Raw genomic sequence first — 25,315 nt, 5'->3', positions numbered from 1 at the left:
AGCTTTTTAGAAATATGCTGTGATAAATATGCCAAAATAATGATTCCTAAAATGTCCATAACTTAATCTCATATTTTAACCCCTTCATGTAAAGGCAAGTGTACACTTCTCACATCACTGACATGTGACAAAACAGGTATTTTACAAACTGGGAGATGTGGAGCTTGAAAAACCCTTTGTTAACTTTTGTAAAAGTTTGTGGTATATGGCTCAAACAAGTGCCAAGGGATCTGAAACAATAGTTATGCCCCATATGTGCATAATTAATACATATCATGAGCTTTGTCTTTCATACAGGAAGTCTTCCACAGCTTCTTCTGTCTTTATGAATGAGCAGATAAACATGTCAGAGCCTGTAAACTTTAAACTCGTCCCAGAAGCTTCTGCAAGTCAACTGGACTTCTGAGTGCCATGCTCAGCTGCGGCTTTTTATTTTAATCCAGTCAGCTGCATCACTATCATTCACAAAAAAAAGCAGAAACAGTTCGGGGACATCTAAATGAACTTGAAACTGTTTTTATCAGTTTCAGGTTACAGACAGTTTCAGCAGAGGGAGGATCAAAACCTCCAGACATTCCTGCAGGGAACAGAGATAAAATGTGAAGATGTGGTCAGAACCTGGATCCTTAATATCTCAACACACAGAGTGTCTTATCTCTCGCTGCCAGTTACTGTGAGACAGGAGCTGGGGACTGTAAATCTGTTGGAAGAAATATGTATTAAGCTCAAATTGGTCCCAATTACAATCAGCTGTTTGACTGGAGCAGGACGGCTCTCTGGCTCCAGAGACTGTGCTGTAGTTTAGGGCTGATCTCCATGTGTTTGTTAACCTGTCAATTATTTTCTCGATGAATGGATCAGTTGTTTGGAAAGAAAAATGTCCATCAGCGCTTTCCAAATGTCTTGTTTTGTCCACAACCCAAAGAACCAGAAAGTATTCATATATATGAACCTGGGATCAGAGAATTGTGACACAAAATTACTCAAACTGATTAATTGAATATCAAAATAGTTGGAAATGATTTAAAGATTTGACAACTAATCGATTCATTCCCATCACAAAAATATACATGTACTGACAGGTCATGTAATAATCCCGGCGTAATTGGGGGAATATCTACAAGAGTATTTTATATTAAACCAAAAGTAAAAGCAGAGCAGTTTACGAGAATACGTTTCAATTCAGTTTTCAGGTGGACACGAGACAGGATGTGACACTGAACTGCAACTTAACCGGTTTAATTGAAGACGCACACAAAAATGTATGTGCTGCATTTATGAGATAGATATCAAGTGGAGGTAATCCTCAGATTAATATTGCTAAACCGATATGTGGCTAAACATGTCCAGTTTGTTGTTGAAATGAAAATTGAGGGATTAAATGAGTTTGTCAAAGACTCCTATCTCTGTTTCCTGCTTCTTACTTGGCTCTGTGGCAGAATAAAGCTGAGCCTGAGCTTTGTGATGGAGCTGACGGATGAGGAGCAAATCACAAAGTCAGACCTTTGGTTGAACTTTTGAGTCTCTGGCTGAAGGTTAATTTTCCTTTTCCTACAGGAAAGATTGACCTCTGGTGGACATTTACCATCTTTGCAGCCAGATAAGATTTCAGCCCAAATAATGACATCTGAGGAGGTCAGTTAGTTAGACATATATCATGTTTGAGCTTCAGCAAGATCCAATGAATTCAAACTGATTCATCGTTTACATTAGAAACTTGGATCATAATAGCATGCCACTCATAAAATACGTCACATTTCATGCACTTATTCTAGATCATTAAACGCATGAGTTAAAATTCACCAAAACTCCATTTAGTAATATTAATAAGGTGAGCTGCAATAAAAAAACATGTGCAGGCAATGACAATCAAGCAATCACATCCCTGAGAAGGTCTAATGAGGCACAAATACATGTGCTTTAAAAGCCTTCAACCAACAGAACCTTTTATATATGTGTATATACAGTTATCTGGCTAGAATTAAAACATTTACAGCGTTTAACACCAAATGCTTCTGTCCAAACCTCGGCAACAGTGTGATTTAGCAAGCCAGCTAACCAGTTAAATTAGCTAGCTGTCTAGCTGTAACAGTTTATTAGCTCATGTTAACTAGCATTAGCCACAGTTTCAAATTCATTTTTGTGTCTGAAATGTTTTAGTCTATTGTTAGCTTTAGCAAAATAGCTCATATTAGTATTTGGTCTTGCCATATAAAGAAACAAAAAGGAAAAAACACACTTACAAATTAGCATAAACCGAAGGTGGTCGGGTGTGGCTGCGTGTCAGACTCCGCCCATCCCCGGGCTGCTGGGGCGCGTCCTCAAACACGCACTGGTGGTTTGACACCCGTTAGCTTGACGCTAGCTAATGGCTAAGCAGAGTCATGGGCAGCTTCATGGATTACGCCTACCCAGCTGGAGATGAAAGCGAAGGCAGCAATGACGAGTGGGATATTGGGCTTTCGGATAAAAAGACTCCTTGCATCAAGGTTACTTTAATTATGTCCTTTTTTTTTTTTCTCAAACCGGTTTATGCTACTTGCTAAAACTGGGAGACAACGTTAGCTAGCGGCAACGAAGTTGGCTAACGGTAGCTTCGGTTCTATTTTTAGGTAGCTAGAAGGCTAACACTCATCATTATTGCGTGTTTTGTGGCCAGATATAAACAGGAGAACATAGGCTCACAAACTACTTATGAGCAAGTAGAAAAATCTATATAACTTTACACTTATAATTGTATTGAAAATGGTGAGAATGGTAAACTTGAAGTAGAGCGCACATTCAAGTGCATCAGTAACACCCAGGAGTCTGTTTCTAAAGGTCCAAGTGGCTTCACAAGTGATTAATTAATGCTTTGAATTTACAAATTAAATAATCTTATTTACCTGCAAAATATCAAGTTTACATCTGAATCTGAACAATGAAGCAGAATTTGGGGCTGTGTTAGCTCGTTAAACAATCACATAAACAAACTCTAAGCTGCTTCCCCATTTTTATGAATTATTGCTTTGCTGCTGACTTATTTGCCAACGCTGTCCCACTTCAACTCAGTAAACTAGTTGATAAACGAAATTCTCACACGCTCTCAGTATTTTCCCAGAATGCAATGCACAAAGGAAATAAGTGCGATCACAGCTGGAAATAATCAAAACTAATTGTGCAAGTAATGAGAAAGCCTCAGGATGATGTTGCGAAATAAACAAATACAAGAGAGTATATGTTTAGTCCTTGTGAGAAGGTTGCTTTGTCCTCAGAAGTTCAGTTGATGGTGTTGCACACATGCAGGTTAATCTTTTGTGTGCTTTACCTACTAAAGTAACTAATTCAGAGCTCAAATGATCAGTTGATTAATTGGCTTCAGATATGTTAAAAACAATAAATTGCCATCAGTCTTTTTCTTTTTGAGGACATCACCTTGTCTGCAAAATGATAAAGCGCATTTTTTTTTTTTTTGTAACATTTTAGTGATTATGTTAATCAATATTGAAACTAACAGCCCTACACTGCTTACACTAGAGACAGTATGACCGTACTTACTGTGTAGTATAGTTTGCAGAATGAAACTGGGACATTGTGAAGGTAATAAAACTTGATACAGCACAAAATTGCTTTCTTTCTTATTTGCATTCACAATCGATGACTGTCAAATCTCTCTGCACCTAATGCCAGGACATACTTCTGATGAATATTGGTATAAATTCCCTTTTATGGTACAATTTTGTTCAGCGTAATATTTCTCTATTGCTAAAGCCTCACATACACAGTTTTCATATCCGATTATTATTTTGTTTATGTTATTTTGTCCAGTTCTTGTCACAGGATCTGGATGCTGCTGCACCACATGCAGAAGATGATGTGTCGATAATGAAGAGAGCCATCAGTAAAGGAGACGTTGGGACAGTTGAACAGCTGTTGGATAATGGCAAGTGCTCTTTGTTTTCTTTATGACACTCTAGCACCTGATTTCTTTACCCTGTAGGCAGTTATTACACATGTGATCAGTATTTTTACCATGTGTATGGATAAAAGATGATGCTAACTTTACTTTTGCTGGAGTCATCAGGCTGAAATGATCAATTTATGACAAGTTTCTACTGTAAAGAGACTTTTCTGAATCAGACTTTAAACACTACTATGAACAAGTTTAAAGTTTGAGCTAAGAATCACTGTTTTTGCAAGCTGCCCGTTGTTTTATAACTGACTTCTTGTATGAAATTTATGGGCCAACACGGTGGATAAGGATATCTGAATGAATGAATTGGTGGAGCAGACAAACTTACCAGTCACAGTTAAAATTTACCAACATTTGTCAAGCGGCTGGTTGTGATTTCTCACCCAAATGAAAACAGTTTTGCCAGAAATTGATTTTCAGAAATCAAGTGGGATAGGGAAAACAAAAGACAGGATGTTATTTTGTATGCATATGTATGTGTGTGCGCTGGAGGGCATTAGGCACAGATATGCTCTTTTTGTAATCATTTCATTGCCTGACTTAATTTGATCCTTTCGGTGTGGACAGGCATGGACGTGGAGACCAGGCTCGGCTTTGAATGGACTCCTCTGATGTGTGCTGTCAATGTGGCGAATTACGACCTGGCCAAACTGCTGTTGGACAGAGGGGCAAGTGCCAACTTCAGTAAAGGTCAGACTTGTATAGATCACTCTGTTTGACAACATCTTTTTCTGTATTATGTTCTGTTTTAAAAGAAAGAGTTTTCTTGTCAGCCCCTATCGGACAACACATAATTGATACCGTTGTATCTCCAATACAACTTTGATACATGAGCCAATATCAGCTGATCAATGTATCAGTTGGGCTCTAACTCTAAGAGGATGTAGCGTAACTCAGGAAAAAAAATAATGCAGTCAATCGATTAGAAAAGAAACTAGAAAAGAGATGCAACTGTAAACAAAACAGCCAGTAAATGTACAATTTATTGCAAAAGTTGTAAAAACCTGTGAAACCAAACCCTAAAAATTATGTGGAAAATACAACTGCTATCTTAGAAAAAGAAGACAACCAAGTATCACTTCAGCTGAACACTTGGCAGCTGTAATCGGTCACTCACTTGAACCTTCCTCTGTTCATTCTTCTTCTGTTCATTCCTCTAAAAGCACAGTTAAAAGCAGAAATGACTGAAATTGACTCTATTTTGGATCATGATATTCGAGTGTAGGCTTCACTAATCCCTCACCCACCATCTTTCAGAAAAAAAAAACTGGGGCAGATAGTTTGATTAGGCGACACCATTACATTGCTGCCTTCCATGCTTGGATATCAAACAGCCAAACCTAATCCTCCCGAAAGTCCCTGTTGCGTTGGTGTTGAGCTATCCTTCCCTGTGGCATGTTTTTTCAATTTCCTCACCTGCTGCAGCCAAAGACCAGGGGACCAATCGTGCCGCTGCACCAATACGCTTCATCTGACATTACTTAATGGTGATGACGCCAAAGAGGAACTCTTGCAGAAACACACCGCCGATCCTTTGAGTTGTTTTTAGTTTGTGCACACTGCACCCTCATCTCAAAGCAAGAGAAATTGAAGGCATCTGTTGGATCGAGGTCAGTCTGGGTAAAATAAGCATGGGGGAAGAAATCTTCCATGTTAAGAAGTCTGCAGTTATACACATGTTAAACCATGAATCCTGCAGTTACAGATCCCCCAGAAACATTTTGCCTCAAGAGTTAGTTCAGTAATGCAAAATTATGGTTGCATGTCAACTCGGTCAAAAGAGGAATGAGTCCCTTAGAAAAAAAGATTCACCAGATTTATGGATTATGACAGTAATCAGCCACACCTGCAGTAACTCTCTACCTTGTTTTTTCTATTACAAAGTGAAAGAAAAACAACTTGTAGCTGAACTCCCTTTCTGCTGTGTACATCTCTATATACAGTGGCTTCATTCAGATAAATGAGGCATCGAGGAAATTTTGTATTTTGTAGAAATATCAGTCATTTAGTACAAAACACTTCAAATTCATGATGGATGTGTTCGGCATTTATCTGCACGTGTATCAGCAATTTACAGCTGACAAAAGTTTGTGTACTTCCTCAAAATTTCCACGTGATGCAAAACAGCAGCTACAATGAATTATATACACAGTAGACATACAGTGGGAGTGTGTGAGTTCATCTTAGTCACTCAGGATGAGACTCTTCCCGTAACTAATAAGCTAAGGTTTAAATAACTGGTTAAAGCAAACGTCTGCGATGCTCATTTTCCTGGGGATCCATGATAAACCCTCCTGCAGCTCCTCGATGTCCCCAGACCCACATTTGGAACCACAGTGCTGCTAGTCATGCTGTTGATATCTGATGTCAATTAATTCTCGGTCCAGAATGTCCAGTTTAACTATGTGTGTGACTGATTTCACGTGGCCTCAGCATCTGATGCTTGAGGCAGGTGAAGGAAGCAATTAAACAGAGCGATGACGTGTGGTCACGTCCTGATGCCGTTTGTCAAAGCAGCGCGGCTGAGCGGAGGAATGCATGAGTGATTGATAACGGTCGCCATGCTGCTATCGTACCCGCTCACCAATTCTCAGGCCCCAGATTTATTTACTCCAGTCCTTTCTAGACGCAAACCAGGCTGTCTGGTTTACACCCACACACACATAATCTAAACACACACACACACACACTTGCACACAGATATAGAGCTAAACATGCACAGCCGCAAAGACGCAGGAACCCACATACAGATGTGGAGGCCAAGGTATGCATGCACACACACACACACAAATACACACTTAGATACATACTGCGATACACACAGGTTGGGGACTCGGGCATTGGCGGAACAAAACAGGAATTGAGTGCATTGCCATGGGTCTCAGACCGGTCTTATCAGGATAAGATAAGGAGACAACTCCTCTGAACTCACTCGCTCCCATGAAGGCCGCCACATTTCCTGATGCCAGATAAATGGCTATCCATCTCCATCACCAGGTTAACGTCCAGATTTCTTTCTTGACCTTATTACAGCATGATGTATGACTTAATGGTGATTAAAAAAAAGCTACTCCTCTTTCCTTTACAGCTTTGATTACTGATGATTACCAATACTGAGCATGTCATACGTCTTTTATTTGTTTCCATGAGGTAACTACAGCAGCCAAACTCCATCATTCTTCAAAACAAACATAAAACTGGACAGTGAATAACAGGGGGAACCAATTTCCCTTTCAACAAACAAGGACATACACTGGCTGATGGTTTTGTAGTTGACCCAATTACATCATCACATTTAACCGTCACTTACTATTAACCGTTTACTATGGTTATGTAGGTTTCCAGTTTTGCTGGTCCGGTCTGGTGTTGAAGCTTAAACCGGTGAGATTTTACGCAGACTGACTGAACCAGTATTTGTCAGGTGTAGATGGAGAGAGCTAGCACCGTGCGACTAGTTAGCAGGGATAGCGGATTAGCTCAGTCCCACAGGCTGCTGCTTCCCTGTGTTTTGTTCTGAGTTAAGAGTCTCACTGAACTCACAAAGACTCCAGTTCTCTCTGTTATTTTCCCCCTCTCCTCTCTGTAACGTTGTGCTCACGATGTAAAGTTTTTTACCCTTACCCTTTTATGTATTTTTTAAATGAAATTTTAGTTAATTGATGCTTAACTAAATGCTGCCTTAATTAAAACTGAACTGAATGAATTTTGAACTGAAGTTTTTTTGTTGATGTTCTTGTCCACAGATCATTTGACGGTGCTCATGGCCAGCACTACAGCTTCTGCAAGTGAAGACAAAATTGCTCGCTGTGTGGAGCTTTTGCTATCCAGAAATGCTGATCCAAACATGGTGGACAGGTGAGGAGGAGGGTGGGTACAGATGTGTCTCAGACCAAAATGTTTATAGGATTTTCAGCACAATACGCACTGTCACACCCCTATTGATGTAAGCCAAATAAAAACACCGTAGACTTGACCTGAACACGGAGAAAACAAGAGAGGTGCTGAATCAAATTTCCTTTGATGGTTCTCGTTATGTTTGGCTGCCATGTGGTAGCATTATGCACCACAGAGCTCCATACAGTTTGTATATATTTGTGTGTTTTGTTTGGAATGTCCTGTTATGGCATGTGCATGTACGGACGGGTATCAGACAGACAGACAAACAAACACACAGAGTGTAAGAGGTGGGCAGGAGGAATTTAGAAAGGTTTTATTTACAAGCTTGCAACCCAGTAAGCATGGTTTTGGTCATTTGTAGGTCAGAGGCGGCCTCGGCCTCTAGGTTAAAGAACAAGGTTACAGTTCTTTTCAGATGTCAAGTATCAAAAATCTGAAGAATACGAGCCTCTCCATTTCAACACAGAGTTATGACCTGTCGCTCATTTAAATATAAAATCATTTTTACCTTAAATTCTAGCTGTCCTCATTTTAAAGTCACAGAATTCATCTGCCCTCAGAAGCTAGTTTTTAATAGGGTAAAGCATGATACTATGGCGAGTTTTGCCCTGAAGACATGAATTAAACGGTTAAATGTACAGCAACACTTTCCAGCCTTCAGCATTTGGAAACTTCGTTGGGAAAAAAAAATAGAACATTGAGGGAAAACGCTCCATTTCAGATCTTTATGTTCATACAAAATCACATTAGACATAAAATATCAGCATCATGTAATAAGTAAATCGAAGAATCCATTCATTCAGTCCACTTGACTTTAGGGCTGGGTATCGATATGTTTGTGGCACTGACTTCATTGCCTCAATACAATCGACTATGTAAAATTCAGTATCTAAGGAGTTGGTCACCAGCTTCAGTGAGCCAATAAGCATGCAGCATGTTTGTTGTGCCAAGATCTCATAGTACTGGCGGATGGCTGTCTTAAGACACGCAGGAAAAACACGAGGTTACACCCAGAGACAGGCACATGTCTATGCTTAATGTAATCTTTTGTTAAAACAAATTTCATAAAATTGGATTGAAACAAGTATTGTTCAGGAACCGGTATCAAACTCAAGATACCCTACTCGACTTTGATCTCCATTAATTGTCTTCATGAGCAGCTGTCATTAGCACGTCTCTACTTGGGTGCTGAAAAGACATCAAAGCTATTGGTCTCACAAAATAGTATTCACAAGAAGTCACACATGAGTCTCCATGTTTGTGTTTGTTGCTAAATTTGTAATAATGGAAGGGTGATGCTCCAGAAATACTTTAAAGACACTGGCAGTTAATTTGCCTGACGTCCTGATGGTGCCCACCGCTGCAGCCAGGTTGACAGATATACCCTAACCAAGAGGTTTCTTTTGCATTCTGAATATAATATTTCACTGTATGAATTAGTACCTTTTGACTGGGAAAGTCTGGGATCCATCAGCCGTTGCAGACAGTGGATATGAAATCTGGTTCCTTTTCTTGGTGAGAAAAAAAACATGAAAAATTCCATCTCGTGAAAAAGAATGAAGACAAGTCATTCTCGAAACACTTTTACTGTTACCATCTGTGCATTTTTGTCGTGTCAAAGCAAGTATTCGGCCCCCAGTGGCTTTCTTGTTTAGCTTTCCCTAATCCCCTGCCACTCTGTCATTGCCAGTATGCCATTACATGCACGATCCACACCGCCTGAAACCCCCTGTTGACACACATGGACACACTGTACCGTTAGAAAATTGATTGGTTCCTTCCCAGACAAAATATTTAAAGCAAGGTAACAAGACACAGGAGGATGTAAATGAGGGAAGGTGGTGAGGAGGAGGGGCCAACACCCTCATAGCATCCAGTGCAAAAGCAGAGTATGAGGTTCATGTGGGTGCAGAGGATAAACCTCCTCTTCCTCCTCATCGCCTCTTACGTCTGAATATCAAACCAATGATTAGCACCAGCTGTTCGTCCCTCCGTCATAGCATAAACAAGCATAGTCTGTCGTCTCTCAAAGTCCTGCAGGAGCACGATGTGGGGTCCATTGGCTCCATGTGTCCCATTTTTTCACCTTCATTGTACTGATCTGTGTTGAGCATAGTTTCCTTAAGGCTGCACGAAGTGTGTGTGTGTGTGTGTGTGTGTGTGTGTGTGTGTGTGTGTGTGTGTGTGTGTGTGTGTGTGTGTGTGTGTGTGTGTGTGTGTGTGTGTGTGTGTGTGTGTGTGTTCCTCTATGACCTATGTTTACTTACAATGCCATCCTCTCCTTAAATGATAAGTTTACCAAAAAATTTACATTCAATCAAATCCGCTGATGTTCTGGTGTCCACAAAACACTTCTGGAGCTTCATAGTAAAACAGTCTCTCCTAAACAACTGAAAACTAAACTAAACTCCATACACCTTTTCTGGCGTAAACCAGGTCTCCAAAGCCCAAAGGTCCCGAACTGATTTGAGTAGATGTTAATGAGGACACCCCTCATTAACGTCTTTTCAAATCAGTTTGTGATAATAACTGAATTTTTATTTTTGGGAGAACTTTATTCCATAATTCCAGTTTAGACTTCTGTAATCTGCTTTGAAGTTTGAAAAGGCCCCGCTTTTAAATGATAAGGGCATCAGTGCCCATTAATACAGTTGATAGAGCAGCTGTATCTTATCTACAGCATGTGTTTTACTACCAGTTAAATGTAAAATATTTTGTGTATCGGCTTTTTTACTGTCTTTATAAAGTAATGGCAACACTGAGTCAGGACCTGCATGATGCAGACCATTGACTGTGTAAAATATGGACTGAGCCAACGCAGCAGTCCCTTAGGCCCCAATCACATGGAGACTTTTTGGTATAGGTGCATTCTGTTCACACGATGCCTCAGAAAAGCTTGTTGGGCAAAACATAATAGTGCTCCTGTGGATCAAATGTGTAACTTTGCACTTTGTGCTGAGACGTTGGCAATAATTTAACTTTAATACGCATCTATGTACAGCTAGAAAAACTTGATGCACATTGCAAGAGAGGAGTGCATGTGTGTACTGTACCATAGGAAAACAATGGTTTTGCTGGTGATGCGTTTCTAGTGACACTGTTTCTTTCTACTGTCCAGCAGGGGGCTACTTCACAGGTTATAAAAACACGGCAGATTTTAAGTTTATGAGGAAAAGGACCCTACTTGTCACTTGATTTATTACCTCAGTAAACAGTTTCTTTATGAGTTTATGGTCCCGATTGCCAGTTAAAGTCCTCTTCATTACGGCATTCATTTTGTAAATTATGGTGCCATTATATACTTTAGGGATGTCTACCTGGTGATTGACTGGTCGCTACCACAAGTTCTCAGTTAGATCCAATCGGGATATCCTCCCTAGCTTAACGTCTGTTCCAAATATGGTCAAATATGGTCATCACAAGATGATGATGGCTGCAATGCCGAATTAATGCAGAGCTTCATAGTGAGATGTAGTCGTTATAGTTTTTTTTTAGGATTTACTATGCGGAAGCCATTTGTAGAGGTCGTGTTTTTGCCTTGTTACTGCGAGTCAGGTATTTCTGGAAGTCATTCTTCTTACTGTCCTGATGCCATGAACAATGTTTGCTTTGAATTGTCTGCATATCGATCAGCCGTCTGTTGGGGACTGGCCAGATCTCACAGTCTGAAGGACACACACACATAAAACACACTGGAACAGTCTGTGAGTGACCTTGGTACCTGTCTCACAACAAAACCAGCCTTGGGAAAATACAGTAGAACAGGATGTGAAAGCAGAAATGAGTGACGCTACCACTACCCTGGGACTGACTAATTGTTGGGCCAAGAGGAATGTGAGTGAAGAAGTTGTCGTACGTGCCATTTGTTTGAGTTTACATAGATCATTAACTCTTGATTTCTTGGAATTTGTTAAAGGTTGATCTAGCTGTGCGTACTGCTGGGCGTTACTCACAGATTCACACCTGTTTTATAAACGTCACCTCTGTCTGGGAGCATTTTCAGGTCAAGATAATTTATTGGTACAAAAATCAATATTTTATTGCCAACATATTAAAGCAGACAACATCCGTTCGTCTCAACTCAGAGTGACAAAGCAAAAAAAGACACTGCTGTATATGGCGTTTATGTTTGACTTCTAGGCTTCTCATGATTATTTAATGGAACTGGATGGCACTTGGCTCATTCAGTTATTATTTTAGTACGTAAGTTTTTGGATCTTTAAAATATATTAAAATGTATACAAGAAATATTGATGTATATAAACCTTTTACTGCAGCAGAAAGTATTACCTTGGATTTCATAGCTGTCAATCAAGTTGAGAGTGATGGGTTACCCTTTTGTTTACATGTGAATTATGGATTGTCTCTTTAATTACCTGCTCTTTCCCTCACTGCCGTGTTGCTCTCACACACAAACTCTCTAACATGCACACAGTTTCCTGTTAAAGTATTGAGAGAAGTGATGAATTGCCACCGGACTTTCCCAACCCTGTAGATGGATGCATTTTTCTCACGCACTGTTTGAGTCAGTGGTGCTAAGATGCAGAACAACACAGGTTATTTATATGCAGCACTTGTTCTGATAGAAGCGATGACTGGTCAGAGAGGTCAAAGTTTTTTTCAAACCAGCAATTGTTGGCTGTTGAAGGACACGTCATGAAACATTTATGTGTGGCTACAGGATGCCCTGTCTGGAACCTTGGGCCATGGCATTCATGTGGATGTCACTGACCTAAACACCATTACAGACTGAGTATCCTTTTTTTTTACCATTGGATACAATGGCACTAGTGGTTATGCTTACAGAAACAATGGGAATGGTGACAATTACCAAAATCAGAGACGTACCAGCAGCAGAAACAGACCGAGTGCCCTGCCCTCATGGCACCACCATGAGGGCAGGGCACTCTCTGACGGCAGTTCCCCCCCAACAGGACAATGCTCCCAGCTGTAAAAACTGTACGCATTACCACTAATGCCATTATATCCATTGGTTTAAAAAAAAAAAAAGGATACTTGGTCTGTAATGGTGTTTAGGTCAGAGAAACAAGACAAAGAGCTCAAGGCGTCGACCTACCTTGTTTGAGCTTGTCCCACAGATGCTCACCTAGCTTGGGAGCTGGGCAGTTTGGAAGCCAGGTCAACGCCTTGAGCTCCTTGTCACTTTCCTCGAGTCATTCCTGGTCAAAAAATACTATAGATAAAAAATGATTGATCACAATTCCCTAAAGCTCAAGGTGATGTCATAAAATTGTTTTGGTTGACAAAACAAGTCGAAAACCCAAAGATATTCAGTTTACTGTGATGTAAGACAAAGAAAGTTAACAGTTCTCCATGTTGGACAAGATAAGAATAATTATTGGACTTAAACAATCACTCAATCATCAAAATAATCAAGGATTACTTTTCTCTAGATCAGCCACTTGATTTTTTTAGTTATTTGTTTCAGCTCTACTTGAAGCTTCTAACAGTTTTAGAGCATCATTTCAAACCTGTGTTGCATTCAAGGTCTTATTCTTTGTATTGTGGCCCGTCATAGTGAATGAACCTGTGTTTTTGTACACTAGTGGTGTCGAAGTAATTACTACCTTTAATCTGGTGTCTGCTTCCCCCTAGTGGTTTCTCTGTACCCTCACCATCACTCCTGTCTTCTTTGATCACCTCTGCTCTGATGTCATCTTTTCACCATTAATCTCTTTGTTTTACCTTTTGTTCTTTTCTTTAAAATACTTTTGTTGTAATATGTGGTCTACAGTCATCACACCCTTTTCCTGTACTCTTCCAACTTTCATTTATTTTTTCTTTCCTACAGTTAACTCTCTTCTGTTTTGTTTTCTCTTCATTAGCTGCTCTTTTGTTGTCTGTTATCTTCATCTCGTCTGTGCTTTCTTGTTGTTTGTCCTTTTCAGGTCTCGAATGACCTGCTTGATGCTGGCAGCAAGGGACGGCTACAGTAAAGTCATCAACCTGTTGGTCTCTCATGGGGCAGAAATAAATTCCCAGGATTGCAATGGATATACGGTGTGTCACAGTTGATGTTTTTTATATCATAGCAAGTCCCGTCAGTCAAAATGTGCAGATCATGCTGTAGCACAGAAGTCACAAAGTACAATTTTTTTTTAAACATTTAGATGATCTCTTTTATATTTGACTTTGCGTATGATGAGTAATACAAATACTTCTTTCAGGCTTTGTGTTTAGCAGTGCAGTATGGCAGAGAGGAGGCAGTGCTGAAGCTCCTTCAGCTCGGAGCAGACAAAACCATAAGGACCAAGAAGGGCAAGAGCCCTGCTGACCTGGCTGTGACCTTCAAACACACACAGGTACCTGGAGGTCTTTTTATGATGCATTTCAGACACTACTGTACGTACATGCAGTTTGGTATTTTCATTAAATGTATTCACTATAAAGATGAATCTTACCAATGTCTAGTTATTGCAGTAAAGCTTGGTAAGTTAGTGAGTTAAAAAATAATTTATACTTTAAGTATACTTTGAGTAAGAAGTCTTATGGCTATTCAAAGTATTTTTCAGTTTCAGGAAGCCCATTGTGACGTTAGTGACATAAGTACTTGTGGTATGCTGTCCTAATAAGACAGCACAACTGCGTATTCACCTTGTGTTCTGTTCATAGATAAGCAGGATCTTGGCCTCTTCATCACACATCTCAACTGCCCAACCCTTCAGCTCCATGGAGGAGACCCTCTCCAAGTTCTTCAAGACAAACTCTGAACCACCATCATCCACGGAAAGGTGAGACGACCTGGGACTTGTTTTTATGATCATCGTTGATATGAAAACATCACTTTTTCACACAGTTAGAAACAAAGAAGTGTGCATCCTGGTCATAGTTCAGTTTTAAATTCCTCTCCTTTGGTTTAAAAAATACGTTAGGTAACATTGCTGAGATTCAGCACCAGAGCTGAGAGCAGCACAACAAAGACGCTGCACTGTTCTCTGTCATGCTGCTGCCTGTTTCCATTACAGCTTCTTTGGTAGTTAGTTAATTTTGAGACAAGACTCAGTTTGTAATAGTTTGGGGCCTGCCATGTTGTCCACTGATTTGATTGGTATGATGTGAGGAATCACTGAGTCCTGGCACCCTAGTTGAACATTAGATAAAAGACACAGAAGTCAGATGTCTATTTAATGTTTAAAATGCTGATTACATTTAGTAAACCTTGTATAATAATTCTCACACATAGGCTGATTATTGCCGTCTGTCACTGTCTGTTTGAACCCAGATTTAACTTTAACTAACACTTTAAATGCAGGATCACCAGTGGTAAATTGAAGCCAGGTAGCCAAAAGATTAGCAGCTTAAGCTGAACTCTTTGTGATACAGGCCCTAAAATCGTAATTTCATTCATTTAAATAATTTTAGTGCAATCTAAAAGAGGAAGCGTATCACTAATGCGGTACCTCAGTGACCAAGTATGAATGTATGTCAAGTGAATGTAGAGCAGAACAGCTGAGAGAATATTGAGAGTAAGAAACACTGAGAATAAGTTGAAAGCCATCAGTGAATTCAGACAGTCCATTCTTCTGTTGTCAAAGTGACATCCCATCAGTCACTGCAGCCCATGTGCTTGTCGCCCTCTGTTGGATGTTCTGCGAATCGGTGCCTGTGCAGCAGGTGTTGTTGAACCGTTGTTCATCCAGACATAAACAATAATAAACCTCTTGCATGAGTATTTAGTCCACTCAGACACAGCTGGGAAATTATCATCTGCCAAAAAACAAATTGTAGTCTAGCATGTCTGACACCAGGAATTACAGCTCGTAAACATTTTAGCTGTATTTTTCTCATGTCAGATAAAAAGACGTTAAAAAACAAGTAACAAGCTCCTCATGTGAACAGTCAAACTGAAGCTGCGTATACACTGTGGTTACTCTGATGTGTCTGAACTCAGTGACACTTCAGTTGCACCCACTTGATCCTCAAACAGAAAGAAAAAAGTGTTTCCTTTTGTTCTGCTGTTTCTACAGGGAGGCCAAAGGTTCAATTCAGAAACACTGGCCTGGAGAAAGTGTATTTAATTGCTCAAAGACAGTGGAGTAGGGTAGATTGTTGCTGCTGCGAGGTCTTAAACCAAACCTTGCACTTTTTTTTTTTTTTACAAACCTGCACTCCTCAGAAAGCCTCTGTTCATACAGTTTAGGCAACTCTAGTCCCAGCTGGTTCATACTTGGTATAATAATGTTGAATAAGTCAATAGTGAAGGTGAACTCTCTGCCCTCCTCAGTGTAACCAAGCTTGATGAACTTGAGCTCCTCCTGCACGGCCTCGATCTTGGCTACCTCACTGATATGATGACTGTAAGTATCGATTGCATGCTGGAATAAAATTACAATGAATGTTTTCCTAAGATATGTATATTTTTGTCTTTTTCTGTGAGAGATTTCTGTTCTCTTATCTCACTGATGCCAAGATAGTGAGCTGAGATAACCTGCTGTTACACTCCGTATTAGATCCATGGGTGAAATATAGTGATCTCAAATGTGATGAGCACAGCTGCAACATTAACAGAATGACATTTACATGCTTGGGAACATGTCATGAGATGGCTAGTTTACATACTTTGCTTGGTGCTTCATAATGGGTCCAGTGTACTGGATTGTCTTGGCCCGAATTATAATTAAAAGGGTCAGCTCAAGTTTTAGGCCCTATTTGATGTATGAGGTCTGTTTGATGGGTGCAGGTAGATTGTGTCATTGTATGGCAAAGCCTCATGCAGGCACATCTGTCTCAGATTGTGGGATCAGGAGCAGCTGTAGAAGTTTTGATTTGGTAAATGCTGAGTGATGTTCCTTTTTTTCACATACACATATGCACAGGAAAATGACATCACCTGGAGCTACCTGTTGATCATGGAGAAGGAGGACCTGGAGAAGGTAGAGGATGACTGCAACATCTGTTTGTCTGTCAGCTCTTTTGCATACTGCCAGGCTTCAGGGTGACCCAGAAAGAGACGAGGGTAGCAGCTGTTTAAGGCCATAAGAGTAGAAAGAAGGTGGTGAGAGATTGAACTTGGTGCCCTGTGTTGGCAGTGTATTCTTGGATTATTCCTTCAATTAACTATATTTCTTTAAATGTAAATAGACCTTAATCTTTTCTGTCATAAGAAATAGAAAAATGTTAAATGAGTCCATCTGGTGAACTTCATCAGATTTCTTTTGAAATAATGACCAAAAATGGGAAATATTCACATTTATGCCAGTTTGTCGGGAAAAAATATATAAAAATGTCTCTAGTTCAACAGTATGTGCCCAGTATACTATACTGCCCTAATGTTAGCTAGCTAGCATTGCTAATGCTAACATATAACAAGGGAAGAGATTTGAATCAACAAGAAAGACCAATAGTTTTCTTCCATTTGTCAGATTGGTATCACAGACCCGGACGTCCAGCAGAAGGTGCTGAGTGCTGTGCAGCTGATGCACCTGGACAAAGTGGACCTGGACACAATTGGCAAACTGGAAACTGCAGACATTGGGTAGGTTACCACAACCTAATGCCCAGCAGGCCTGTGGCAATCAGTACATGCACTCAGAAGAGTATCCTGAGTATCCCAAATTATGTGTCCAGGGAACTTCAGTAGGCTCTCAGAGCATTCAAGGGAAAGCTGTGAGTTAGTTTGAGACTTCTCAGGAAGGCAGTATTATAAGATTAGAATGACTAATAATCTGATCAGAGGCTTAATTCACTTCACATTAACTTTCCTATCGAAAGTACTGTGCAAATACCACAAAAACCCTTGTAGATTGTGTTATCTGACAGCGAACTTGTCAGAAGGTGTTCAGGAATCCTGAGAGTATCTGAATGTTTTTTGTGTTTCTTTCAGTCTTCTAGAAATGTCTGATAAGCTCAACAAACGCTGCACTATGCCAGAAACAAAGTTAACTGTAGTAGCAAAAATTTAAACACTTGTCAGAAACACACACACACACACACACACACATACACACACACACACACACACACACACACACACACATATCCAGCCCTCCTCCATCTCCTCGTAATGCTCTGTCTGTCCTCCTCCACTGGAAGTCGTCCATCAGCCCCATGAGCATCTCACTGTCCTAGCTCTGTATCCCCCTCCCCCCATCTCCATAGCCGAGTCCTGAGCCAGGCCCTAATGGTTTAAGCGGAGCTGTAATGATTTGTAAGGTGAGAGGCGATGGGAGGTTGCAATGAGCAAAGGAGAACCAGCGGCAGGGGCCAAACAGAGCAATCGCACCGCACCCCATCACTTCATGAATCCTCAGCAGAACTGGGCTACAACGGCTTCACCTGCCCTCGCCTGCCGGATGAGACACAGTCCAATAGAGAGAGGCGAAGGTTAATGAGAGGGATGGAAGGCTTGATCAGGGCCAGACCTTCTTAAGAGCTCAGGATCCTTATTTCACACAAAAAATGATAAACAGTGTAGTCTTGAAAAATGTCCTTGACATGTCTGGGGCTGGTGGGGCAACAGGTAAAAAAGTTATGCCTGGAGTAATTGTATTTTACTTCAATGAAACATTCATCTATGTTTTAGTGGCACGGATCAGTCTGATTCTGCCAGGGAAAATGTGCAGTGAAAGTAAATGTGCATCACTCTCTCCTCAGCAGCTACCATTGAGCAAGGCACTTGCTTAGTGCTGCTGGAATAGACAGTCAGTTGACTTTCTCTGGATAAATTAAGTTCACAACAAAGTGGGACATATACATCCTCTATCAGAATTCCCACATAACATAACATAACGTCCTTTCCATCTACAAACCCTTCAACGATCTTCCCACTGGGGGCCCATCATCACTCTCTGCTTCCTAGATAAACTAACAGGCGGGAGAAGGGAGGTGAAGGTGCAGCACAGGCTGACTGACAGTGTTTACTCGCCCCTCTGACAGAGTGTGAGGAGGGCCGGGACGGCTGGTTGGCCAGTCCCCTCACCAAGGGAAATGTACCATTAAGATAAGAGCTATCAATATCCCACAGGACCAGGGGATGGGAAGATAGGGACAGAGAGGTTGATGAATATAAATAACTAATCATTTAAGGTGGATGTTTTCAGGGAGGGATGACAGCATGGGTTAGCATGAGGAGGAGGTGGGGAGAAGGCTTGGCCACCTGCTCAGTTCTCTATAGAGTTTGGCGAGGTGGTCTCCAGGATGCATGGAGAATGTTAACACAAAGTTTGGTCCAAACTATCAATCTGTCTGCGCTGTTCTTGCTGGGCATCTTCAGCAGGCCTTGGCTTGTTTTTTTTTATGTGGCCATCTCCTTTCGGCTCACTTTATAAGACGGTAAACCTACTGACCTCAGCTTTAAAGCTCCAACAGCATCATATGCTTTAAAAAAAGTTAGTGAGCAACGCATCCAGTTGAGCAAATTACAGTGTATTTTTGCACACCGAGATAGTGTGTTTTAAATTTCAATCAAAATTTGAAAACCTGAAATTACTGAATTTTAGTTAAATTTACCAACCCTTGGTGCTCCTATTAATGATTATATCCACCGTCAATTAATCTGTGGATTCTTTTTACTTTAGTTTACCAATTGTTTATTATAAGAAATCAGGAAATTGTGAAAAATGCCCATTACAAGTCCGAGAGCCCAAGGTGTCATCTTCAAATGATTTGTTTTGCTAAAATCATTAATCTGAAACCCAACGATACTCATTCAACAATGATATAAAACACAAAAAACAGCACATCTTTAAAATTTGAGAAGCTGAAACCAGAAAAGATTGATTTTGGGAAGAAATTAACAATACGTCAACTAATACGCTAAACTATTTGCAGGAGTGAGGAGCTGCATAACTTCCTGATAAGTGTGAGGCAGCAGTGCTGCTACCTGACGGAGACGATTCAGGACGTCGTCAGCCATTTCCCCCGCCAGGCCTCTCAGGTACATGTCGTCTGTAGAGGTGCACTCTTTTAGGGTTCACCTGTCAGGTGTTGATGCACTAGCCGCCAGTTCATGCTACTGTAGCTTGTGGCCATTTTGTCAGCAGAAGCACTTGTGATGTAATACATTGGTCGAATATGTTATACTATATGACGTCATTTAGTAACAATGTTTCTTTTGCAAGTGAAGGCTGTATACCAGCAGTGTCCTTTCCTGTCACCTAACTGGGATGATGCCCGGTACCTTAATGCTTCCAATGTCTGCTAATGTCTTTCTTTTTATAATTATAAACTAGAACTTGGTTTCTGTCTCTGTGGTCCTCCATGTAGCTGGTCTTCTCGCTGGACCCGAAGAAGGAGGCCCAGGTTGTTTGCAACCAGCTGGTCATCCAGACTAGAGACCTGCAGAAGGAAGTCACCTGCCTCCGCAATCTGCTGTGCCAGGTCAACACGTACACACACTTAATGAGCTCATCCTTCTATTTTTTATTTTAATTTTAAAGCTAATATCTGTCATCATATTTTACCTACTGAATGAAATGGCTATAATGCTAAAAAGCACAAACCACATCACACTGTGTTTGTGTTTTTGGATTAAACGGTAGGCTTCCAGACCATCCACCACACAATGTCACAGCCTTGACTGGAGATTTCTCATTTGGTTATGAAAAATTTGAAATAGATCTGGACTCAACAGCCTATGTCATGGTGATTTGTCTTGTCAAGCATTTCAGCCATTCTCTGGTTGTGTTTTGAGGTAGAACAGTTTGTCAGTCAATGATAGGGATGCACAATATATATCGGCCCGATATTGGGACATTTCCATTATCAGTTATCTGCCGGTAATGAAATAGGTCTGATAATCTGACATGAAATGTTCCAAGGTTCAGAGAGGAGGGGAAATGTCGTTTTTTTTAGTTTTAACGCAAAATATCTTAGAGCTGTTGAATGCCCACAGGGTAGCATAAACTACATTAAAGGAACTTCTTTTTAAATTGAAAAATGTAAAATTGTTGGGTATCCTATTGGTATTGGCCATGAGAAACAGGTTTTATGTATCGGCTGAAAAAAATCCATATTGTGCATCCCATGTCAGGGCTTTCATCAGTGATCCACCACAACATAGCACATAGTGCAAACTAGTTGACCCTCACTTGCGTGTTTATGTTGCACATGTATGCATCTTCACAAACAAGGAGGTGAGTTTAGTGATGTATATGTATGGCTCGAGGTTGCTATGATTGGGGAACCTTGTGGGAAACTATGATGATTGGTCAAATTAGTCTTGAGAAATTGCGCTGATGAAAATTGGGAGGTCTCACAGAGTAATTTTTGCGAATGTGGCATCACAACTTCCTGGAGAGACTATAGGAAACTGAACATACTCTATATCAGTAAGTTACAGCTCATTAAATTATCATATACTGTCATTTATTTTGCATCTGTCAACAATGACCCTGATGTTGATATATAGCTGTGATAATCTGCAGCTGCTGATAGTATCATTCAGGCTTTAACACTTTCATACTTCATTGAAGTCAATCTAAATTCCATTCTCTGTTGACTGTTGTAAGAGCTTTCCTCTTACTACTGAGGATTAAAAGCAACATGAACAGCGCAGTGTGTGTGTGTGTGTGTGTGTGTGTGTGTGTGTGTGTGTGTGTGTGTGTGTGTGTGTGAGTGTGTGTGTTAGGTGTTGGTGTGTATGAATTCTGGCGAGCTCCAACAGGTATGTGCAGGAGTGCTTACATGTGTGCACCTGACTCTGTGTGTGTGTGTGTGTGTGTGTGTGTGTGTGTGTGTTTGCATTTGTATTCCAAGAGGAGAGAGTCGTTCCTGACAGGGCAGAATCCTCACAGCCCATAAGTCAGCACCGCTGTGACATCGACCTGTCAGCACACAGACGATGAGGCGGAGGGATGAGGGGGCTGATGGGAAGGCAAGGGTGGGGGCAGAGGGAAGCGAGGAGAGGACGCAGGTTGGCGGGGTGAGGGAGTTTAAGAGGGGAGAAAGGGGATGGGTAGAGGCGGGGGTACAGGAGGAGCGAAGGAGGTGTGTTAGCAGCCGATGGAGGTGAGTATGTTTATAGTGTAGGTAGATATTTGTGTGTGTTGATATGGTTGGGTTGGGTGTTGGTGGGGGGTTCCTCGGTTGTGTCAGACAAGAATTTGACAGCCAATGGAGCCCATTTGGACTCACTGGCTCCCAGCCCAGAGAGGAAGGGTCCAACGCACACCGTAAACACTCACAGAAAATATAACCTTATCTCTGGAGACCTGTCTGTTGAAACACACACACACTCCTGAATCACAAACACTCTATCACTGCATCTGCTGGAGTTCTCACGCTTCAAGCTGCGACACAGACTTTGGTTGACTTTGATGCTTTTAACCTCTAAAACAAATCTTTTTTGTTGCAGTAACCTAAAGAAAAAAATAAAGAGTAAAATCTAAACCAGAATGGGTAATGTGGATGTAAATGGGGACTGCCGTGCAGCGTTGGATACTTTAGTTCTTGAAACCAGCATTCATTGGTGCATTGCTGCAAATTTCAGTGTTACCATCACCTATGTGACAACATTAGTGTGTTTATTGTTGATCGTTATTTTTCAGTTGGATGTAGTAGAAGTAATTGTAGAAATCGAAGGTATTGACCAACACTGCATCAACCATTTGCAGAGATATTGTAGTCATGTAGTGGATTAGGAGACACTTAGATTTCACTGACCCTTCAGCAATGGTGAGACATTAAAGTAGTGTATTTAGCTGTGGTTGGAACATACTCATAATATGGATCAACAGCAGAGAAGTTAACCTAAAATAAAAAAAAATACTGTTACTTTGTAGTCATGGAGGATTAACACCTTCTTGGCACACACTACAAGCATTTCCTTGTTGCTGATGTCAGATTTCAGGAAGTTGTAGAAATCTGGGTTCGTTGCCAAACCGCAAGTTCCAAAGTCAGATTTACCAGAAGAAGCTGAACTTGAACTTCTATCTTCAAACTCTCTCACACGACAGGGATTCAGTGTGACACAGTGTCAACCTCTGACTCGAGACTTTATGAGCAGCATTATTCCTCCGTGACTTGACCATGACCAAGACCCGGCTCTCCTTTTGGCTGATGAATCCTTGAGGATTTGGCACAGGAAGTCTTAGTGACTCAGGTTTGCGAGTCATGCTGTGGTGGTGCGATGGGACCAGACGTGCCCTCATCCACCGAATGAGCTTGTCACTGTTTGATTCCCACCCAGTAGTAAGTGAGCCCGTATTTCCCACCCAGTTGAGGTTAAACTGGCCTGAAACTGTCTAATCAGCCAACTGCTGTAATCCAGATTAAGTTAAAATGACCTGCAATCCTTCTACTTCCTCCACGAGGTCACGGTGTTCTAACCACAGGATTGTGTGTGTGTGTTTCCGCGTTCATTTGTGTGCGTTTCTCATGTGAATCTCCGTTTCTCCTCCCTCAGATGGATGAGGCCGGAGATTCCTGTCAGCCTCCTCAACCTGGTTCCCACGGCAACTGGAGGATGCGGTCCTTGACCAGAGTTGCACTAAGCACGCTCGGAGCCACCATCCTGTGGCTCCTCTACAAAGCTGCCAGTGGCAAGGTTTACCTGCAGATGTACAGGAATGTCTGTTGGACCGGATGGTTGTGTCGATCAGTTAGTTAATGAGCTCATCATAATATTAAGTTGTTGATGGCTGTTGAACTGATATGTTTTAGGATAATGTTTGACAAGACAGTTTATTATCTGTTTATTAACGTTTTCTGCTGTAACGCTTAGTTTCCACTTTGATCTGACTTGTCTTCGAGTTTAGTTCTCAATTCTTTTAATTGTTTTTTTTATGTTTTAAGGGTTTAAGTGAAAATTGAAGTTTGTTCTGAGGATCAGTTTGTTGCATATTCAAATTAAGATTGGAATCAGAAAGTTATTTTGTGTTTTCAGTTTCTGCAAAAGAAATGTTACGTTACATAAACATTTTATTTCTGATCCTGATATAGATAGTGAAGCAGTTTAAAAATAAATATAAATATTTATAATTTTCTGTTTCAATTTATATCAACCTTATGTCTGTGTGTTGAGTATGGAGCTGGAGTTTCCAACACAGACTGGACATTAGGGGAATCGGTCGGCCTGGCTCTCTCTGAAGTTGAAAAGAGAAAAAAAAAAGCCAACCACCACCTCTAAAGTTCACTTTTTAACACAGTGTAACCCGTTTGTTCATTTCAGTTCAATTCAATTCAACTTTATTACAGACTCAGACTCAGAGTCAGATGAAAGACATGACATTCCTTAGAATAAATTACCTACAAAATCACAATTAAAGATTAAAGTTTAATCTCAGGTATACACACATTTTTTGCAATGATCCCTCAAATGTGGTTATCGAAATGTGAAAAAGATATTTAACAGACTGATATTTGACAGTTATTTAACAATAAACTTTATTTTCTAAAATGACATCAGTGCACTGAAACTGAAAACTTAACTGGGAATTTAATTACTATAAATTGTCCGAAGCCTCTTTTTCTACATTATCATCTTTAAAATGCATATCTGGCTACAAATACGCTGATGCCAGTAAATCTTTGATAAGACAATATCCACCCACCGTTATATCGGTCGGGCTCTAACAATCAAGTCTCCCAGCAAACGGTGATCATTACATTTCATTTGAGGTATGATGAATCAAGGCAATACGTGTCACTTAGCGAAGTTTAGTCAGTAGATTTACTTTTGGATCTTTGGAGAGAGCCAGACTCGCTGTGTCCTGCTTCAGGTCTTTATGCTGAGCTAAGCTAAATGTCTCCTGACTACCAGCGTTGTAATCAAGACCAGCTGAGACACAGTCATGACCCAGACCTGAGTGTATCGAGGCCGAGACGAGACGAAGGCTTTGGGGGGTTGAGACGAAGTCAAGACCAAGACCAAGGCAGGGCGAGACCGAGACAAGACCAAGACGAGTGGAACCTGCGAACCATAGGCACTCCACACAAAGATCCACATTTGCACGAAAACACTCACAGTGCAGAAATGGAAATTCATCTTCATTCACCTCTTTCATTGCCACATATGCAGTTTACGTGTCTGTAGAAGTGCACCATTATGAAAGTATCAAAAAGCATTGTGGAGGTGAATTTTATATGTGGGGAATGTGACTTTTTTCTATGAGCAAACAAATACAAACACAAAGGAGCTGAGCAATAACTGCAGTCATGGTCTTGACTGGTCTTGAATAAATTACAGACAGTAAAAACATGGTCGATTCACAGATAAGACTTTTTAAAAAAGTTGTCTTAAGACCAATCTCGAGTACTTACAGCCCTCCTGACTACAGCTGCATACTTAAAGGTCCAGTGCAAAGAATTGGCAGCATATATAGCGGTGAGGTTGTAGATTACAGCCAACTGAACACCCCCTCATCAAACACGGGCGGCTAGGAAGGCCCTCTGTTGAGCAACTGTTTGGTTTGTCATGGAGAAGCTGCTCCTTTAGATTTTAAAGGCTTCTTCTCAGCTAATGAAAAAGAAAGATTCAGGGAAAGACTGTCCTTAAATAAATCCTAC

The 25,315-nt window shown here is 40.7% G+C and overlaps 1 protein-coding gene across 2 annotated transcripts; it reads left to right on the top strand.

Annotated features, from left to right (window-relative positions):
- The first annotated feature begins 2,296 nt into the window (after positions 1-2,296).
- asz1 (ankyrin repeat, SAM and basic leucine zipper domain containing 1) lies at positions 2,297-23,788 on the top strand. 2 transcript variants are annotated; one of them, XM_084363302.1, is made up of 13 exons: positions 2,297-2,489; positions 3,820-3,922; positions 4,520-4,642; positions 7,696-7,807; positions 13,759-13,870; positions 14,038-14,172; positions 14,483-14,601; positions 16,095-16,167; positions 16,687-16,743; positions 17,233-17,345; positions 19,640-19,745; positions 20,075-20,188; positions 23,214-23,788. In XM_084363302.1, the coding sequence occupies exons 1-13, from the start codon at positions 2,385-2,387 to the stop codon at positions 23,415-23,417; spliced, it is 1,476 nt and encodes a 491-aa protein (XP_084219428.1). In that variant the 5' UTR covers positions 2,297-2,384; the 3' UTR covers positions 23,418-23,788. The 2 variants fall into 2 exon arrangements, with proteins under 2 accessions (XP_084219428.1, XP_084219427.1); XM_084363301.1 differs by having other exon boundaries at positions 2,298-2,489; positions 3,808-3,922.
- The last annotated feature ends 1,527 nt before the right edge of the window (positions 23,789-25,315 follow it).

Source organism: Pagrus pagrus (genome assembly GCF_965226575.1).
Source record: "Pagrus pagrus genome assembly, chromosome: 10".
NCBI lineage: Eukaryota > Metazoa > Chordata > Actinopteri > Spariformes > Sparidae > Pagrus > Pagrus pagrus.
This window is presented reverse-complemented; position numbering and strand designations above follow the sequence as displayed.

Excerpts from the sequence above, each read along its gene's own strand:
- asz1 (XM_084363301.1), top strand. The coding sequence starts at position 2,385 with ATGGGCAGCTTCATGGATTACGCCTACCCAGCTGGAGATGAAAGCGAA. Across the intron at positions 14,173-14,482 it reads TGACCTTCAAACACACACAG|ATAAGCAGGATCTTGGCCTC; the intron begins GTACCTGGAGGT and ends TTCTGTTCATAG. Across the intron at positions 20,189-23,213 it reads TCCGCAATCTGCTGTGCCAG|ATGGATGAGGCCGGAGATTC; the intron begins GTCAACACGTAC and ends CTCCTCCCTCAG.